The sequence below is a fragment of the Myripristis murdjan genome, chromosome 4 (assembly GCF_902150065.1).
Source record: "Myripristis murdjan chromosome 4, fMyrMur1.1, whole genome shotgun sequence".
In the NCBI taxonomy this organism is placed as follows: Eukaryota; Metazoa; Chordata; class Actinopteri; order Holocentriformes; family Holocentridae; genus Myripristis; species Myripristis murdjan.
In genome coordinates, this window is record NC_043983.1 from 33291030 (window position 1) to 33310475 (window position 19446).

A 19446-nucleotide genomic window follows, 5' to 3' on the forward strand; every position below is an offset into this window, starting at 1 on the left:
ACCGTGGTTGGAGGAGGGACTTCAGTGCAGCATTAGTTCATGCATTAACTAAGCATTATCTAAAGCATTACATGGCTTTGGTAAATACTCAGATTTGCTAATGAAGGCATTCTGACTTCTCACATCTAAATAACAAAAGAAAAGCTGATTGACTTCATAACAGTAGATTATAATAATATGTCTCTCCCTGCTATGGAAGGTCAAATTATTGAGCTTACAGATGAATAGAGATGCGAGGGGTTTGTGATGGGCAGTAAACTGTGCCGGGATAAATACTGTGACCTGATGTACAAGAAGAGGCAACGCCATCCACATTTTTAATGTAGACAGAGCAGTACAACATTTTAGACTCTGTTCAAAGTGTCTGATCCTGTTGCTTCATCTGTTGGTTTGGAATAATTGAGCAGCCACTAACCAGCTTGACCCACCTCCACAAAGCAAGGGCACCAAGAAAGCAGAGCGTATTTTAAATGAGAGTCAAATGACTGTCTTTGGTAAGCAGCCGTGAAATAAGAGGCTTTGAGACAAGCTCCTGACAGATACTGGGGTTTATTTATTTATATTAGCTTTATTTAACCAGGGAAGTCATAAAGAACAAATTCCTATCTACAATGGCAGTCAAGAATTCTTCAGTTGAGGAGGGTACAGACTAAAACAAAAAAAAAAATAATCAAAAGTTAAAAAGCCAGCAGTATACATCCAAACGTTTCAAACACACCCATCACTTACATACAGTCACAACCAGCGTTACATGAAAGACATGCAGTCGAGCACACGGGCATCAGGTAGGTGGCGAGAAGACGACAGCGGCAGGCGGCACAACAACATGAGCAGCGAACACAAGCAGTTTGAAAAACAGACGAAGCAAAATAGAAGCAGCAAGAGAGCAAGGACATGCACGGGACGAACAGCGAGCAGCAGACAGATAAATGTCGGGGAATGTTAGTGGGTCGGGAACCATCTGCATGTAACAGTGAGAGTCTCCATAATAAGAGTCCTTGAAGCTGCTGTGGGTATAAAATCGTCCAGAGAGGTGTTCCAGCAAGCAGGATTAGCAGGTTTGCCAGATAGCTTTAAAAAGTGTCACTGAATATTTTCTGAAATTTTGTCTGTTGTTAGCAACCGTCATCAGGGATGGCTGGAAAACTATCTTCAACTTAACATTCAACCTCGGTTTTACAGATTACTATCACCAGGATGTAGCAGAATCTTTTCCACAGTTATTCGGCTAACTTTCTAGTCCTGGGGTCCATTTCCCAAAGCAGGTTTAGTGAAAACTCTGATTCTGTTAACCCTGAAATGAGGGAAACTTTTAGTTTTCCGTTTCACAAAAGGACGTAACTCAAAGCAGAGAAAGAGACTCCATGAAACTAACCTGGTCGGGACCAGGTTTTTCTTATGAAACCTCGAGTTTCTCTCTGTGTCCGCCCTCTTTCAGCCACACACGGGATTTAACTTCCTCATTCATTCAGTCAGCAGGCCAGTTTTGGCGTGGTGTATTAGTTTTTCCGTCTGTTATTTAAAATAATAATAATAATTAAAAAACAGTCAGTTGGCCTTTATTAGAAGTCCATTAGTAGTTAGGTGGCGACTTTTTTTCACGAACATGGCATGTCCTTTCGACAACGATCCCGTGGATGAAGGTGCAGTGTCACTGCGCAGAGAATTAAATATTCGTCGGGAGATAAGACCGCGCATAGATGTTTATGCCGAGGTCTTACCTGTTTGAACAATGTTTTTATATTTCATCTTAAGCTGCTGCCAAGTGCGCTTCTTCCCCGCAGGATTGCACCTAAATGAAATAAATTAATTTATTATTAATTTTCCCCAGTAATATTATTGTGATTGCAACGGACTACATTTAAACTTGATTTCCAATTCAACTGGGGTGAAAAACGCTGCCCGACGCTTCCCCGTTGCCATGGTGACTCGTCAAATCGGGGCTCCATTGACGCTGTCTTTTTACAGCTGTGGTGCACGCGCTTACCTCCAGGTGAAACTACTCCGAGTTGATCAAACTGACTCAAATCAGCTGTTCTGGAACCGAAAACTCAGAGTTTGCTATCTCAGAGTAGATCAGCTCAGAGTTCGGGGTAAGACTCGGAGTTTGCTGAACCTGCTTCGTGAAACGGACCCCTGGTTTGTGGAATATCCTGCAGTTTTAGTGTTTTTTGGTGTTTGTTCCAGTCTATAGCTGCAGCAGACCTGAATGACAGTTGGTGTTTGTTTTGGGAACTTTGAAAAAGAAATGTTGAGCAGAACGAGTGTTGCAGGTAGCAGATGTGGTTTGCAACAAGTAACCCTAACCCTAACCCTAGGTGCTGTTTGGGGCTGGGCCAACCAAGGACAGTTTTGTAAATGAGCGTGAACCAACAGCCGGCTTTCCACGGTCGTGCCACAAGCCACAAGAACAAAACCATTCGCTTTTCCACTGTCGTGCCGATAGCCCCGCAGTCTTGCCCTGTAACCCATCCACCATCATCCTCCTGCGGTGATGCATTTAATGACCTCACAGAACACCGTGCTCCTGCGGTGATGTGTTTGATGACCTCACAGACCGCCGTCCTCCTGTGGTGATGTGTTTAATGACCTCACAGACCGCTGTCCTCCTGTAGTGATGTGTTTAATGACCTCACAGACCGCCGCCCTCCTGCAGCGATGTGTTTAATGACCTCACAGACCACTGTTCTCCTACGGTGATGTGTTTAATGACCTCACAGACCCCCATCCTCCTGCGGTGATGTGTTTAATGACCTCACAGACCGCTGTCCTCCTGTAGTGATGTGTTTAATGACCTCACAGACCGCCGCCCTCCTGCAGCGATGTGTTTAATGACCTCACAGACCACTGTTCTCCTACGGTGATGTGTTTAATGACCTCACAGACCCCCATCCTCCTGCGGTGATGTGTTTAATGACCTCACAGACCACTGTCCTCCTGCAGTGATGCGTTTAATGCCCTCACAGAACACCGTTCTCCAGCGGTGATGTGTTTATTGACCTCACAGACCACCGTCCTCCTGCGGTGATGCATTTAATGGCCTCACAGACCTCTGTCCTCCAGCGACGATGTGTTTAATGACCTCACAGACCTCTGTACTCCTGCAGTGATGTGTTTTTATGACCTCACAGAACACCGTCCTCCTGCGGTGATGTGTTTAATGACCTCACAGAACACCGTCCTCCTGCGGTGATGTGTTTAATGCCCTCACAGTCCACCGTCCTCCTGCGGTGATGTGTTTAATGACCTCACAGAACACCGTTCTCCAGCGGTGATGTGTTTATTGACCTCACAGACCACCGTCCTCCTGCGGTGATGCATTTAATGGCCTCACAGACCTCTGTCCTCCTGCGATGATGTGTTTAATGACCTCACAGACCTCTGTACTCCTGCGGTGATGTGTTTAATGACCTCACAGACCGCCGTCCTCCTGTGGCGATGTGTATAATGACCTCACAGACCTCTGTCCTCCTGTGGTGATGTGTTTAATGACCTCACAGACCACCGTCCACCTGCAGTGATGTGTTTAATGACCTCACAGACCACCATGCTCCTGCGGTGATGTGTTTAATGACCTCACAGACCACCATGCTCCTGCGGTGATGTGTTTAATGACCTCACAGACCGCCGTCCTCCTGCAGTGATGTGTTTAATGACCTCACAGACCACTGTTCTCCTGCGGTGATGCATTTAATGACCTCACAGACCTCTGTCCTCCTGTGGCGATGTGTATAATGACCTCACAGACCTCTGTCCTCCTGTGGTGATGTGTTTAATGACCTCACAGACCGCCGTCCACCTGCAGTGATGTGTTTAATGACCTCACAGACCACCGTCCCCCTGCGGTGATGTGTTTAATGACCTCACAGACCACAGCCGTATACAACACTGTCTCTTTTGCCTCTTTGTAGCAGCTCCATAATTACGACCTTCTCCATTGCCGCCATGTTTGCTGTTGTCAGAAACTTTAGACTCTGAGCTGCCCCCTAGTGGATTTATTGCTTAATACCCATGCCAGCATAAAGGACTCATAAATGAAAGCAATTGTAAAGTTGGGGAAGTTTTGCTCACAAACACATTTAGTGATTCAGAGTGTGTGTGTGTGTGTGTGTTTGTGTGTCTCCCAGGCATCAGTGTTACCCAGGCCGGGTGTTAAGAGGGTGACTCGGGTCACATCCAGGGATCTGCTGCTGTGTATGGAGCAGGAGCGCTTCCTTCGCCGCTCCCTCACTCTGTACAAAGCAATGCTGTGAGAACCTCAACGCACCGCTGCTGCAGCCGTCTCTGTGACTGAATGAATGCATCTTGAATTTCTGTTTGTTTACAAGATTCTGAGCGCCTTTGTGTTTTCAAAGATTCCTTTTATTTTACACCTCAGATTTCTGTGTTTTATTTATGTATTTTATTGCACTTTCTGTTTCCTGATGTATCCAGAAACTGTACCTGTGTTAATTAGCTGTTGAATATATGGTTTGGAGTCTCAAACAGCAGTTAGTTTGTTCACTGGAACATTGTTTATATTTTTGGTTTGGATGTTGGTTATGTTCTTTCCAAAAGACAAAGATTCTCAGGTTGTTGAAGAATGAAAACCTGAATTAAACAGGAATATAACAAGCACTCTGACTGTTGTGTTGTGTCCATCACAGCTTTATGATCAACTTTTACATTTCACACAACTGTTTTATTTGTTGGATTCAGCAGCTGGCCCGCTGGGATCTGTGTGTCAGCTTCTGTTTATTTGTTCCTGATTGTGGTTTGCCTTAAATTTTATCTGCAGTTAGTGGAACAGTCAATCTCTTAAAACAATGCTCCAGACGAGCATGTCTGGTCTCCTGCTGTGCTTGGCTCCGTGGCTCCACACAAGGCTCCAGTGATCCACGACACCAGGGTCTCACTCCTGGTGCCTCATCAGTTAATCCCAGCTAATATGGGAGTTGCTTCAAATTATCTTGCTAATCCCTGTCTGGCGACCATGGGTCCTCAACAGCAGGTGGAGGATTGATTTGTAAAATGTGGGCATTGTTATCTTGGAAAACTGTGAGCTCCTGGTTTGGAATAAAGGGAGCATGAGCAGATGGTCAAAGGCACGAGAATAGGAGCTGCTCCTGTGGTGGCAATTTTAATCGTCTTCTGTCAAGTAATCAACAGGGTATCCGCAGGGTCTTGAAAAGTATTAAAAGGTGATAAATCAATTTTGGGAAAATTAAGACCCTTAAAAAGTATTAAAAAGTCTTATCATGACTATAAAGTCTTACATTTTGAAAGTATTTTTTCTGAATTAGCTGTCCAAGAGTCCCAAAAACATTGTAAAAGTGTGTGAATGTATTCATTTTTATTAAAAAACAACAATGAACAGGTACATAAAAAACTAGGCTATTGTGGGTGCATTCATAAATTGTCTCTGAGAGCGCCAGAGCGAGCGGGCGGTTGGAAATTTAGAAGCACAAAGTACGCTCTGGAGCTCCCAGTGCATATTACGAACGCACCGAAATGTTACATGAATCCATGCATTCAATTTAACTAGGGCCGAATCGCGGATGGAATCGTGGAATTAGCCAAATAAAAAAGGAATCTATTTTTAACATGGAATTTGACATAATTTGAATGAAATGCTGTTTTGTGTGGAATATGAACGTATGTCTGGGGACAGTTACATGGAGGGAAGCAAATCTGGGTGGCACAACCCCTCCAGTCGTTTCACCTGCACCTGCACCACCAAGAAAAAATATTAGGCTACAACAATTGCACCGGCATCATACAAGTCCAAAAGGCAAAGAAACTTTCCAGCTACAGCAGCGCACTGACATAGATTGTGTAACAAAGTGAAGAGTTGCCACTCCGCTCTATTTTCACTGACTAAAAGCGGCACACTGGCTTAGCTTGTCTATTCAGAGAAGAGGTATCACTTTGGCTTATTTTTCAATCTATGTTATCACAGGCATACTACTGCTCATTCACACAGGCATACCACTGCTCATGGTAGTTGAATTGTTAGGTCTGTTTGATAATTAATTTACATTTTTAAAACAAATAATAATTTAGCATCTACTCCTTCAAGATAATTTATTATGTTCTACAAATCATAAACATACACTAACACTACATACCGAGTGTTTGAGCAACATATCTCCTCTCTGCTACAAAAGATCCGTGGTAAAAAGTACTCCGTTGTTGTGCGGTGAGGTATTAAAAAATATTGAAAGAGTCTTGAAAAAGTCTTAAAAAGGTATTAAAATTAACTTCAAGATTCCTGCATATACCCTGAATCAACCAGTTTATCCAACTAACTGCCATAGATACACACTCAGTGTCCACTTTATCAGCTCCAGCTGTCCAGTCTAATGCAGTTATATATCCAAGGCCAGGCGGGCCTGTGCAATAGAACAGAATAGAATAGAATAGAGTAGAGTAAATGGGACAAAAACTGTCACATACACAAACTAGACAGCACGTATTGGAGCGCGTACATCTGCCAACACCATGCAGTTGTCAAGAAATGCATTTTCCATATATTGGATGTTCACCAAACATTAACCACACACAGTTGCTATATATGACAGTCCTTTCCAAAAAGAGTTATGTAAATCTGTTAATATTTTTTGTTTAAACAACCGAACAAAACATGTCTATGTCTTCCTGTCAATACTTTGTCAGCTCTGTTTTTGCTTTATTTTTTCACTTCCTTCTCCTGGTTTTCAGCCGTATCACTGCTGCGTGTCAACCACTGATCTTCGTTCGACGAGCACGGCAGCAGATTTAAACCACAAACACACACGTTTGACACCTTTGGGAAAGCCGGAGGGGAAACTGAATATAAAATGTAGCTTATCAAACCTACATTTACATTTTTTATTGAGCCCCCCCATGCAGTACTCCAGCGTACCCCTAGGGGCGCACATCCCCAATTGAGAAGCACTGATCTATAGGACTCGGGCTACAGGCGTCATAAAAAGTTCAACTGTTTTGCAACTTTCTGTGTATGTACAATTCAAACCTTCCCTGTTTATTGAAGCAAAATAAAGGAAAAGTAGCACTCAAACAAAACAAAGCAACAGCCAATCAGCTGTGTAAGAGAGTGTTGTTTTGGAGTGACACTTTAATATCGACATACTTTCTAATGATTTTAGGGCCGCTGTCCCCCAAAGCTATCAATCTAAAAGTTCACATTTCAAAAGCGCAGAAATTTCAAACCTCTGTGTTTTGCACAAGTGTGAAGAGTTTCATCAGTGTGTTGTTCTGTGAGTAAATTCCTGTCTGGGAGCGTCCTGTGTCGGGTTGTGGATCCTCTGAGTTCCTCTCCACCTGGGTCACCGACCCTCACCCCTCTGGAGGAGCTTAATTGGCAGTGTCACCTTGGAGGAGGCTTCACTTGAAGATGCACAGATTAAAGCTGACCGGAGACGTCGCAGCGGGCTCAGAGCAACAAGAGCCGCATTGAAGCCCGTCTGGAAACTCATCTGAATACATTATTCAGCAGAAAATGGAAAGGCCACAATAGGTACTACATTACACATCATTTTTGTATGTATGGCACCAAATGAGAATCTGCATAATGGCCCTTGAGGGAGTGCAGTTCTACTCAGGTGAATTGTTCCTTTGCTTAACAAGGCTGGATTTTCTTGTGACTTCGGAAATAATTAGTGATTGGGTTTGTCCTTGTTCAGACAGAGCTGTTTTCTGGAAATGTCACCCGGGTGGTTTGAATCCCCCTCCGGTTACCGATGCTAAAGATACACTCGTAGTACTGTGGTGCGCTTTGAAAGAACAAGTGGTATCGGTTGTGTGGAGCTGAACTTTCATCATGAGCGGTGTTCCCCTTTAAGTTGAGAGGGCGAGGACTGAAAGGAATTAGGCTGAATTTAAGAGAAACAAACCACAGCGGTAAGGACAATTAAAGCGGCTTCACCGTCTCGGCGGCTTCCTGGTTGAGATCAAACGTCGTGTGACTGCTTGTCAGATCCAGGAAGACAAAGCCAATTTAGCCTCATTAATATGAATGAACCCCACATGTATATTTATGCGCTCAGTGTCGTCCATGAGGATCTAACAGAATAGGGGAGGAAGCATTAAGGTAATTGACCCACCTTGCTCTCCACATTTCATGTTAAATCATCCCACCTCCTCTCAGACCGACAGGCTCGTTCTTCCACCGGCACCCATGATCTCATTTTTAGGGCTTTAAGCTTGTAGGCCTGAAAAGCTTTTGTTTTTATGTCTGTCGTTATAAACTGGCAATAAAAGATTCAAGATTCCTTTACTGTCATTGCACAAGGTACAGCGAAACTGAGCAGCAATCCTCCTGACGGTGCATTCATACAAACTTACCATTAAAAACTAGAAAGTGTTCAAACCAACTAAAATAGAAACTAGTAAAAACTTACAAAAGAGTTAAACTGAAAAATTTTTTAAATTGCCAAATGTATGAGTAAAATATATAAAATAAAAAAAATATATGCAAGAATATATATGGATCTGTTTATTTTAATTTTTTTTTTTTTTTTTTTTTGTGGATTTTTTCCCAGGGATTCAGTGTTGCACAGTTATGAAAAAGATGATTTTTTTTGTTTTTTTTTTTAAATCAAAATTGAGTAATTTTTTTTAAACTTATGAACACTTCTGATTTTAGGACCTTCTAGCATTTTCAGCAACTCTTAAAAAAAACTGGTATTAGAATAGATTTGGCAAAAGAGCTTGTGAGAAATAGTTTTTTGGTTTTATGGGCCCTGACATGCTCTAATGATGAACAGGTGGGCCTCAGGGTGGAAAAGGTTAAGAACCCCTGATTTACATAATTAATGACGATGTTTCATTATTATCCACTCAACCGAAGGTAGATGGAGGTTTTCACCTGTTTTTTCTGTCTGTTAGCAAGATCACTTGTCTTATATGTAGGTCAAGGTGGCTCGCCTGGTGGAGCGCGTCCCACGAGTCCTGATCGCAGCGTTCTGGGTTTGAATCTGCCTGTCGTCCCTCCTCTCTCCCCTGCCTCTCCTGTCTCTCTCTACTGTGACTGTCAAATAAAGCAGAAATGCCAAAAAAAAAATCTTAAAAAATAAATAAAATAGAAATAAAAGGTCAGGGTCACCCAGACGTCAGAATTCACATGTTGGGCAGCGTCCCTGGAGCAAAGCGTTGCAGAAACATGCAGCTCGGTGTGTTTTGTTTTGTGTTTTGTTTGTATGAAGGGCCTTATTAACAGAAGTATCTTCTAATCATTTTGTTTTTAGAAATGCTATAGATGTGTGGTGACATCAACATCCAGTATGTCATTCATAAAAATATTTGCGTTTTGTCCTCAGCGAGATCTTAAAAAAAAAAAAAAAAAAAAAAAAAAAAAATCCTCCGCATGCGTGTGCCAGAATAATCAGGACTTAAGTTCCCACTTCGCTCCAGATGTTTCCACACCAGCCGCCTCTCCACCAGCGTCCACACCAGGAGGGGAAATTTTTCCGGCGACATTTATTTTCTTCTTCAGTATTCATGTATCAGCTGGAATCAGCAGCGGCGCTGACAGTGCTGGGATGGCAGGAGGCCCAGTCGTTTGCTCTGATAATTGAGTTTCATCACCCAGCAAGCGTTGGACAGACTGCGCCGTGTGGGGAGAGGCCAAGTTCAGCACCAACCCAGACGAGCACCACAGGCTTCCCAGAGCGATATTACAGCTCTGGAGCCTTCGACACAGTTAGATTTATATTTATATGTACTGGTGCTGGTGCAGGCCGCCGTTCACACCTGTTCAACATGAACACGCTTGCTGGGATGGTGATGAAGAGACTCTGTGATCAGACCCATGAAGACTGATGCTGCGTTCACTTGAGGTGGGAATAACTGCCCAAACAACTTAAAACCACGGAGTAATTTTGCCTAGAGCACCAACATAGGCAGAGCCGGCACTGCACGTACTATAATGGCCATGGCAAACCAGAGACCCAGCTACTACCTGCTACCTCTTCTTGTGGCAAATATAGTTTCATTCTCAGTGTTCCACCACACGTATGGGTATAAGAAATAATAATGGTATTATTAAAAGCAATAATCCTCAAACCAGATTTCTTTGCTCACTGTTCTATTTCCACTACAGCCCGTCAAAGTAGCTCTACAAGAACTAGAAACTCAAAATAAGCTCTAAAACTAGAGGAACTACCTTGAATAATCCAATTACATCAAATTATTCTTCAGAAAACATTTATTGTAGTTTCAACAAAAAACAAAGCAAGATATGGCATCAAATAGTGACATAGAGCAGTGTTTCCCAACCTTTTTTGTCTTGTGTACCCCCTGAGCCTTTTTGTCAGACCAAGAGTACCCCCTCACTCATACGTGGCTACGGGGGGCGGGGGGGGGGGGGGGGGGGGGGGGGGGGGGGGGGGGGGGGAGGTAAACAGCAAAATTTCAGAGAGTAATTGCTGTCTGGCACGATTGTACATCTCTCTCTATACTCTCTTATGCTCCTTTGAAATTTGCCATTAAGTGCTGAGCCCTCAGCATGTTCATAGGTTTTAAATAATGCTTTTAAAAGCAATAATCCTAATTTCTTTACTCACTGTTCTATTTCCACTACAGCCCGTCAAAGTAGCTCTACAAGAACTAGAAACTCAAAATAAGCTCTAAAACTAGAGGAACTACCTTGAATAATCCAATTACATCAAACTATTCTTCAGAAAACATTTATTGTAGTTTCAACAAAAAAACAAAGCAAGATATGGCATCAAATAGTGACATAGAGTATATGTTTGAGCTGTACACTGTCCCTTTGAGATAAAACCAGAAAATGAAATTAAACTATGCCACAAAATAATGCAACTTAAAATGCACAGCCCTTATACATTTAAATTATGAACTGTGTTGGCCTCTACAACATCAAACTCAAAGTACAAATAGCCTACTTTAAATGTAAAAATAATAATAATAATAATAATGATAATAATAATAATAATAACAATAGATATCTATCTAGAGACAAATTCAAAACATCAGTAAAATATGAACAATTTCTTTATGGATGGAGGGGTCTTGTCCCCCTATTTACATTTTTAATCCAATCAAAGAGGACGTCACACAATTCAAATACATACAGTGTACTGTACATCAAACAATAAAGTTGTTTCATTGCTGTGTGTTTTCTTGCCTGTTTGAACTGACTGTGCTTCTGCAAACATGTCCGAGCCGGTGATTAAGAAAACAATGCGCATAGTCTATTCTCCCGCTGTTTTCAACAGGCATCATTTAGGCACAGCGCTCTGTGGGTTGGCCTCCCGAGTCGGGAATACCGGGAATCCCGACAGGCCCTGAACCCCCCACAAGGTCTCGCGATGCTGCTGTCACCGGCGCGCGGTGCTTTGGGCTAGCAGCGAAGGCGGAGATTTCCTATGAAAAGACTTTCTAACTTGATATTTGAGGAACAAAAACGTAATATTAACTGGGAAACCAACACCTGACCTCAAGGATTTAATCCAAAGTAAGGGACAGAAATTGTGAGGACTTTTGAACCGGAATGGTACAAAAAGAAAGAGCGGGTTATGTGGATGTAGTCAAGCTAGCAAGTTGTTGTGCTAACAGCTGATAAAACTGTGTCCCCTGTCCGGTTTTGCCGAGTAAAATATGGGTTTTCAATCAAAGCAACTGTTTAAATTTGCTAACACTAACCCTAAAACTAACCCTCTGCAAAAGCTGGTGGATAAAACCTGAGCACTAAAACATCGTAGTTCCGCCCTGTTGAATGTATGCGCGCTCCTGTCGGCTCACGCGCGCAGGGGACACGGTTTTTATCGCGATATGAACCTCCAGGCTCAACACCGGAGGCCTGCACCATAAAGCTGGATTAACATAGCCGGGTTTTCTCTTACTTATATGGCTTCACTTAACCAGACATCCGCACTCCGGATTTTCGGTACCATAAAGCCGGCTATCAACTCATACCCCTTTTCCACCAGGGCTGGTTCGGAGCCGGTGCCTGACTTAGCACCAGGTTTTTGGTTGGCACCAGTTAAGCACCGGCTCTAGCACCAGCTCCGAACCAGCACCAGGTTTTTTCTGGTGGAAAAGGGGCATCACTAAGGCTGCATTTACATTGCAAGTCTTGATGCCCAGATCGGATTAGCTGCCTGAATCCGATTTTTTTTTTTTTTTTACTGTGCGGTTACACGTATTTTATCAAGTGACCCATATCTGATTCACGCGATTACACTTGCCTACAACATCTGAAACATCGCGCATGCCTTGGAACACGGCTTTATTTCTGTAGGTCCCTTTTATTTTCTCCTGACTTTTCTCCTCTCCCCAAAGACTTTTATTTAACCCTCTGAATTAAATTCCCCTCATTTATTTTAAAAAACATTTTTTAAAAAATTATTACATAAGTCTACAAGATCAATTTTTGGTTGGGCAGTGCGGAGTCATAAGTAAAAAAAAAAAAAAAATACAAGAAGAATTGTAAAACTATTAATTTTCCAAGTGAGCTGATTGGTCAGTAGGTGGGGCTGATTGGTCAGTAGGTGGGGCTTTTATACTTGCTGAGCTCTTATCCTGAACTTAACCTGCTGCGGAGCAGGTTAGGTGTTCAGCATACGTTACCACGGCAACGTAGCCTGATAAAAAGTAAGCCACCTTTATGGTACAGAAAAGCCAGGGTTAAGCCTGAAGTTAGCTCACTAAGCCGAAATCCAGCTTTATGGTACAGGCCTCTGGTCTCCTTTTGTCGGCGGGTCGCGGCAGTGTCTGGCTGAGAGAGGCACAGCCTGCCGAGGCTTTGCTGGACCACCAGACCTCCACAGCCCACATCCGCTCTCTGATCCACCTGATCACCTTTGGGAAGAGCCGGACAGACACAGCGCTGGAGGAGCAGCTCAGGCTCCACATCAGTGCACACAACGAAAAGGTAAAAGCTAACAGGGAGATTTAAACCTCTCTCTCTCTCTCTCTCTCTCTCTCTCTCTCTCTCTCTCTGGTTATAAAGTCTTCCTATGTTGTGCTTGTATGTGAGTGACTCAGTAGCTTTTTAGGCTTTTCAGACTTAGTTGTGCTTGGAGGTTTAATGGTGTGTGATCCGAGCGGGCGGTGTTTATAATGTCTTGTTGTTGCTCTTATAGACTGCACTGGAGCTGGAAGTCCTGTGTTGTTGAGATTCATCTGATTTCTTGTTGTGATCTTGTCTTTGGGAGCTCCTGTGCTGTAAATCCTGCAGAAATGCAGGTGAATGTTTGTCTTAGGTGATTAATTGGCAGTAATTGTGTGCGCGCTATAATCCGCCGATGTCAATAACTACATTTTGACAGCGGCAGCTTGATTGACTTTGCAGTGGTTTAATATTGAGTTCTACTTAATATATATTTTTGTATGCATGTGTGACCTGTGTGTCAAGCCCTCTGCATAAATGAAGCTCTCCAAGTACAGGTAACAGCAGATTTAATTGACCTGGGTTTGACAGAAAGAAAGAATAAACAGGCAACGGGTCAGCTCAGGTAGACACCGGCTCATGCGCAGTCTCATATGAATCCTCAGGCGCAGTGAGGATTTCCCACAATCCTTCTGTGATCGTATAGTGTTTTTATATAAATACAATAATGATATACAGATAGAAAAACCTCTTTCTCAAGAAAAAAAAATTACAATAAAATATATATATATATATATATATATATATAAAAATACAAATATAAAATTCTCAATTTCTGGACTGTTACCTATTTTTACATATTTTTCATTTTCCATAAAAAACATCTCTGTAATAACTTTTCCAGGTAATACACAGTAAACAATAAACAATCCACCTGCACAGCTCAACACCCACATGCAACATACCTGGGTTTGACAGAAAGAAAGAATAAACAGGCAACGGGTCAGCTCAGGTAGACACCGGCTCATGCGCAGTCTGAAAATGCGGCATAAGTAAATGTTAGCTAGCATACATATGGCGACTATTTTTACTGGCAAGAAAGTACACGAATACGAGTGATTAACTCCACAAAAACCCGGCGACTTAAGCCTAAAATAATTAATGTATAACCCAACAAGCCAGTTTAACTTTTAAGCGCTTTTTAAGATAATTAACATATTTCTTTTTGTCCACAGACATTAGCTGACACGTTACCTCATATGAATCCTCAGGCGCAGTGAGGATTTCCCACAATCCTTCGTCACACCCAAACCACAGATACACATCCACGACAGCAGGTGGCGTAGTCTCCACATTTTTCTTAGTAGGATTTAACAACCTACATAACTATGTTACACATGTACTATGCGATTTAAGCTCTGGCTGATCCTGCCTGCCCAGCCACGGACCTCACTGCGCGTGAATTCATGATTGAAACGACAAGTCCAAAGCATTCATTTTAAAGACATCTCAATCGAGGTGATGGATTTGGGGCATGTGTGTCTGAGTTAACGGGAATGAGCCAAACGTCTTTTTATTTATTTTTTTAAGTGTTGCAATATAGGGACATGGATGAGGTGCACGGAATAGAGGCACAGTGTGGGGCTACAAATTTACCAGAGTGAATCCGCCGTCGGACTTTTTCATTAAAGCACTCCAGCTTCTAGCATCCAGACCAGCTCCAAAACTCAAAACTGCCAAGGTGTGATTTGATTTGCAGGAGAATTTATTTTGGGTCACCAAATAAATTAGAGAATTTCAGTAACTGTAGACCCTCCAGAAAAACGCGATTATGCGATTATGCGATTCCCGCATAAATCACCAAAATGTCGCTGATTATGCGGGGTCAATTATTTTCCAAAAGGGCGCATAATTCCCGCATATTTCGCATATTTTCCGAAATATGCGGGTCTCGCTTGATTTCGCAATTTCCGCATAAAATGAGAAAACTATAACTAAATTAAATAAATGGGGTTGTGATGTTAATTTATATGCGACTCCCGGCCCGACGTCATCAGCTCGCGCATTCACAACACAAGACAACACAACACAACACAACACAACACAACAACGAGTTAATGGAAGAACGGCGCCCACAGGAGAGAGAAAAGATGATATTGCACTGAACAAGGTTCCCACAAATGGTGCAGTAAGGCTCTTAAACTATTTAGACCTATAGGTTTGGCTCATTGAGAGCTGTTATTTTTAGAGTTTAGAGTTGATGTTCAACAGTTGAGTTTAAACTGTTTTTGGAAACATTGTAGCAGGGGTCCGTTTCACAAAGCAGGTTAAGTGAAAACTATGAGTCTGTTAAACCTGAAATGAGGGAAACTTTTAGTTTTCCGTTTCACAGAGGGAGGAAACTCAAAGCAGAGAAAGAGGGGTAACTCTAGCCTGTTTCACAGAGGGAGGTAACATAAGCTCTCGGTCAGTTACCGCAGTAACAGAGTCCATGAAACTAACCTGGTTGGGACCAGGTTTTTCTCATGAAACCTCGAGTTTCTGTGTCCGCCCTCTTTCAGCCACACACGGGATTTAACTTCCTCATTCATTCAGTCAGCAGGCGAGTTTTGGCGTGGCATATTAGTTCTGCCGTCTGTTATTAATAATTAAAAAACAGTCAGTAGGCCTTTATTAGAAGTCCATTAGTAGTTAGGTGGCGACTTTTTTTCACGAACATGGCATGTCCTTTCGACAACGATCCCGTGGATGAAGGTGCAGTGTCACTGCGCAGAGAATTAAATATTCGTCGGGAGATAAGACCGCGCATAGATGTTTATGCCGAGGTCTTACCTGTTTGAACAATGTTTTTATATTTCATCTTAAGCTGCTGCCAAGTGCGCTTCTCCCCCGCAGGATTGCACCTAAATGAAATAAATTAATTTATTATTAATTTTCCCCAGTAATATTATTGTGATTGCAACGGTCTCCATTTAAACTTACGCATTGACCTGAGCAGCAGTGTTCTCCCACACCGTCTCCCTCTCCTTTGCTGCTGCAGCGGTGTTGCAGTAAAAAAACATGTTCAGACTCGCTGTATGAATCCATTAAGATTTCCATTTCAGCTGGGGTGAAAAACGCAGCCCAACGCTTCCCCGTTGCCATGGTGACTCGTCAATGGTGACTGTCTTTTTACAGCTGTGGTGCACGCGCTTAGCTCCAGGTGAAACTACTCCGAGTTGATAAAACTAACTCAAATCAGCTGTTCTGGAACCGAAAACTCAGAGTTTCCTCTCTCAGAGTAGATCAACTCAGAGTTCGGGGTAAGACTCGGAGTTTGTTGAACCTGCTTCGTGAAACGGACCCCAGATGGTTTGTTCTACCGCAATTTATACCCCAGCAGGAAGTATGTTTTATTTTTGACAAATTTATGATTGAGGAATGTTTAAGCCATGCTTAAGTTGATAAAATAAAATAAATTAAACATTACCAGCACTTTCTGTGATGTAGCTTGCTTCTAGTATGCCTGTTTATCATAGGATATCTTTAAAATTGGTCTTTTTCATTCAGTATAGCCTAGTAACGGGGTGTGGGAGAAGAATCACCTTTTTCCAGTTCCCGCATATTTCGCATCTTTTCGCATATTTCACAACTATTCGCATACTTCGCAACTTCCCGCAATTTCACCGCATAAAATGACATAAAAAAACCCGCATATTTAATCGCATAATCAAGGATTGTAGCCCGCGGAATCAAGGATTTTAGTCCGCATAATCAAGGATTTTTGGCCGCGTTTTTCTGGAGGGTCTATAACTTAAACTGCGATGCTATTCTGTCCTTTTTACTGATACATATGTTTTTCAATAACACATGCATAAACGAAGTTGTGGCCTCATGTCTGTTTATTGAAGATGTGGAAATGTACCTCTGGTGCGCAGAGGCTCAAGCTCACCTCATTACAACCGACATGAAGAAGCTCGCATAGAGCCACCCACAGATATGAATATGTATGTGTATATATATGTATATATATATATATATATATACAGTACAGGCCAAAAGTTTGGACACACCTTCTCATTCAATGCATGCTTTATCAATGGGGTTGGGACCATCAGTTGTGTTGTGCAGAAGTCAGGTTACTACACAGCCGACAGCCCTATTGGACAACTGTTAAAATTCATATTATGGCAAGAACCAATCAGCTAACTAAATAAAAACGAGTGGCCATCATTACTTTAAGAAATGAAGGTCAGTCAGTCTGGAAAATTGCAAAAACTTTAAATGTGTCCCCAAGTGGAGTCGCAAAAACCATCAAGCGCTACAGCGAAACTGGCACACATGAGGACCGACCCAGGAAAGGAAGACCAAGAGTCACCTCTGCTTCTGAGGACAAGTTCATCCGAGTCACCAGCCTCAGAAATCGCAAGTTAACAGCAGCTCAGATCAGAGACCAGATAAATGCCACACAGAGTTCTAGCAGTAGACCCATCTCTAGAACAACTGTTAAGAGGAGACTGCACGAATCAGGCCTTCATGGTCAAATAGCTGCTAGGAAACCACTGCTAAGGAGAGGCAACAAGCAGAAGAGATTTGTTTGGGCCAAGAAACACAAGGAATGGACATTAGACCAGTGGAAATCTGTGCTTTGGTCTGATGAGTCCAAATTTGAGATCTTTGGTTCCAACCGCCGTGTCTTTGTGAGACGCAGAAAAGGTGAACGGATGGATTCCACATGCCTGGTTCCCACTGTGAAGCATGGAGGAGGAGGTGTGATGGTGTGGGGGTGTTTTGCTGGTGACACTGTTGGGGATTTATTCAAAATTGAAGGCACACTGAACCAGCATGGCTACCACAGCATCCTGCAGCGACATGCCATCCCATCCGGTTTGCGTTTAGTTGGACCATCATTTATTTTTCAGAAGGACAATGACCCCAAACACACCTCCAGGCTGTGTAAGGGCTATTTGACCAAGAAGGAGAGTGATGGAGTGCTGCGGCAGATGACCTGGCCTCCACAGTCACCGGACCTGAACCCAATCCAGATGGTTTGGGGTGAGCTGGACCGCAGAGTGATCAAATTTGCTCGTCTGTTTTATCAACCCGACACAATACAATGTCTGTTTCACAGAGAAATTTTGTAAAGGACGCTGCTGTCCCCACATTGTCTGGACCAACGTCTACTCCGTGACCAGTAAGTGATTTTTTTGTCTCTGTCTCATCAAGACGGGAACATTTTCTGAAGTTGTAAAGTTTTTCATTGGTACCGTTGATAACGTTATAGCCGTTAACTTGCCTGTGATTGGCCCGACCATATGCCACTCAGAAAACAGTCAAACCAATCTCTTCCCAATCTCTTCTGATTGGGTAAACGAACCGTGCTGCCAGAGCTCCGGGAGAAAGGCAAAAGAGAGGAGCTGTGAAACTATATTTAGCAGACCACAGGTACTCAAAACCACAAATACATCTTGCAGGGAGATCAGCAGTTCAAATAAAACCCTGGAAAAGTGGACAGCATGGGGCCTTTAATATGGAGTTGGTCCTGTTGCAGCAGCACAGCTTCCACTCTTCTGGGAGACTTTCTACCAGATGTTGGAGTGTGTCTGTGGGAATTTGCATTTGTGAGGTCAGACACTGATGTTGGACCAGAGGGTCCGGCTCGCAATCTGAGGGGCCGAGGCCAAGCCCAGGAGCCAACTTTGGTTGCTGCTGCATAGGAGACCACAGAAACACAGGAAAAGCAGCCACACACACACTGTCTGCATTTGCACGTCAAACAGTTTATTCAGTAAACAGGCATTCATTACAGTAAACACTTTGCTGGGACTCTAATTCTCTCTGTATTAACATAAGATATGGAACAAAATGTGTTGGGATGTGCTGCATCTCTAACATCAGCACTGACTCTGAAGCAACTCCTGCTGCTGCTCTCACTGACACACACTTGTGTTTGCTTACATCATCTGTATGATGCTCGATGAAGCTTCTCCCACACACACACACACAGGACTGCGTCTCTACAGGTTCTTTCCAGCGTGGGTTCTCATGTGTTTGTTGAGGCTTCCTTTCTCAGTATACCGTTTACCACAGAGGGAGCAGACAAATGGTTTCTCCCCAGCGTGGATTACCATGTGGTTGCTGAGGTTTCCTTTACGTGTAAAACCTCTCCCACAGACGGAGCAGATGAACGGTTTCTCTCCAGTGTGGATTCTCATGTGTCTCTTGAGGTCTCCTTTCTTTGCAAACCCTTTACCACAGAGTGAGCAGTTGAACGGTTTCTCTCCAGTGTGGATTCTCATGTGTGTCTTGAGGTTTCCTTTCCTGGCAAACGCTGTACCACAGAGTGAGCAGGGGAACGGTTTCTCTCCAGTGTGGATTCTCATGTGTCTCTTGAGGTTTCCTTTCTGTGCAAACCCTTTACCACAGAGTGAGCAGGGGAATGTACTCTTTCCTGTGGTCTTGGTCTTGGAGCAGGAAGCTGGTTTCTCTCCCACATCAGGACTGTCATGACTGAGAGGGACGTCACTCAGTGGGTTTGAACCTGACTGAGCTTCTCTGGTCTCATCCCAGTCATCACTGTCCTCAGTCTCAGCCTCAGAGGAGGGTTCTGCATTCCTGGCTCGTTCCTCTCC

General features: G+C 43.1%; 1 protein-coding gene across 4 annotated transcripts in view; it reads left to right on the forward strand.

Annotated features, from left to right (window-relative positions):
* Window positions 1-4617, forward strand: part of LOC115358033 (transcription initiation factor TFIID subunit 4B-like) — a 33425-nt gene extending 28808 nt beyond the window's left edge. For all 4 annotated transcript variants that reach the window (XM_030049810.1, XM_030049812.1, XM_030049811.1 and 1 more), the window contains one exon: window positions 4128-4617. In XM_030049810.1, coding sequence (XP_029905670.1) covers window positions 4128-4253 — 126 coding nt within the window. In that variant the 3' untranslated portion in view covers window positions 4254-4617. The remainder of the gene's footprint in view (window positions 1-4127) is intronic.
* Window positions 4618-19446: the final 14829 nt, after the last annotated feature.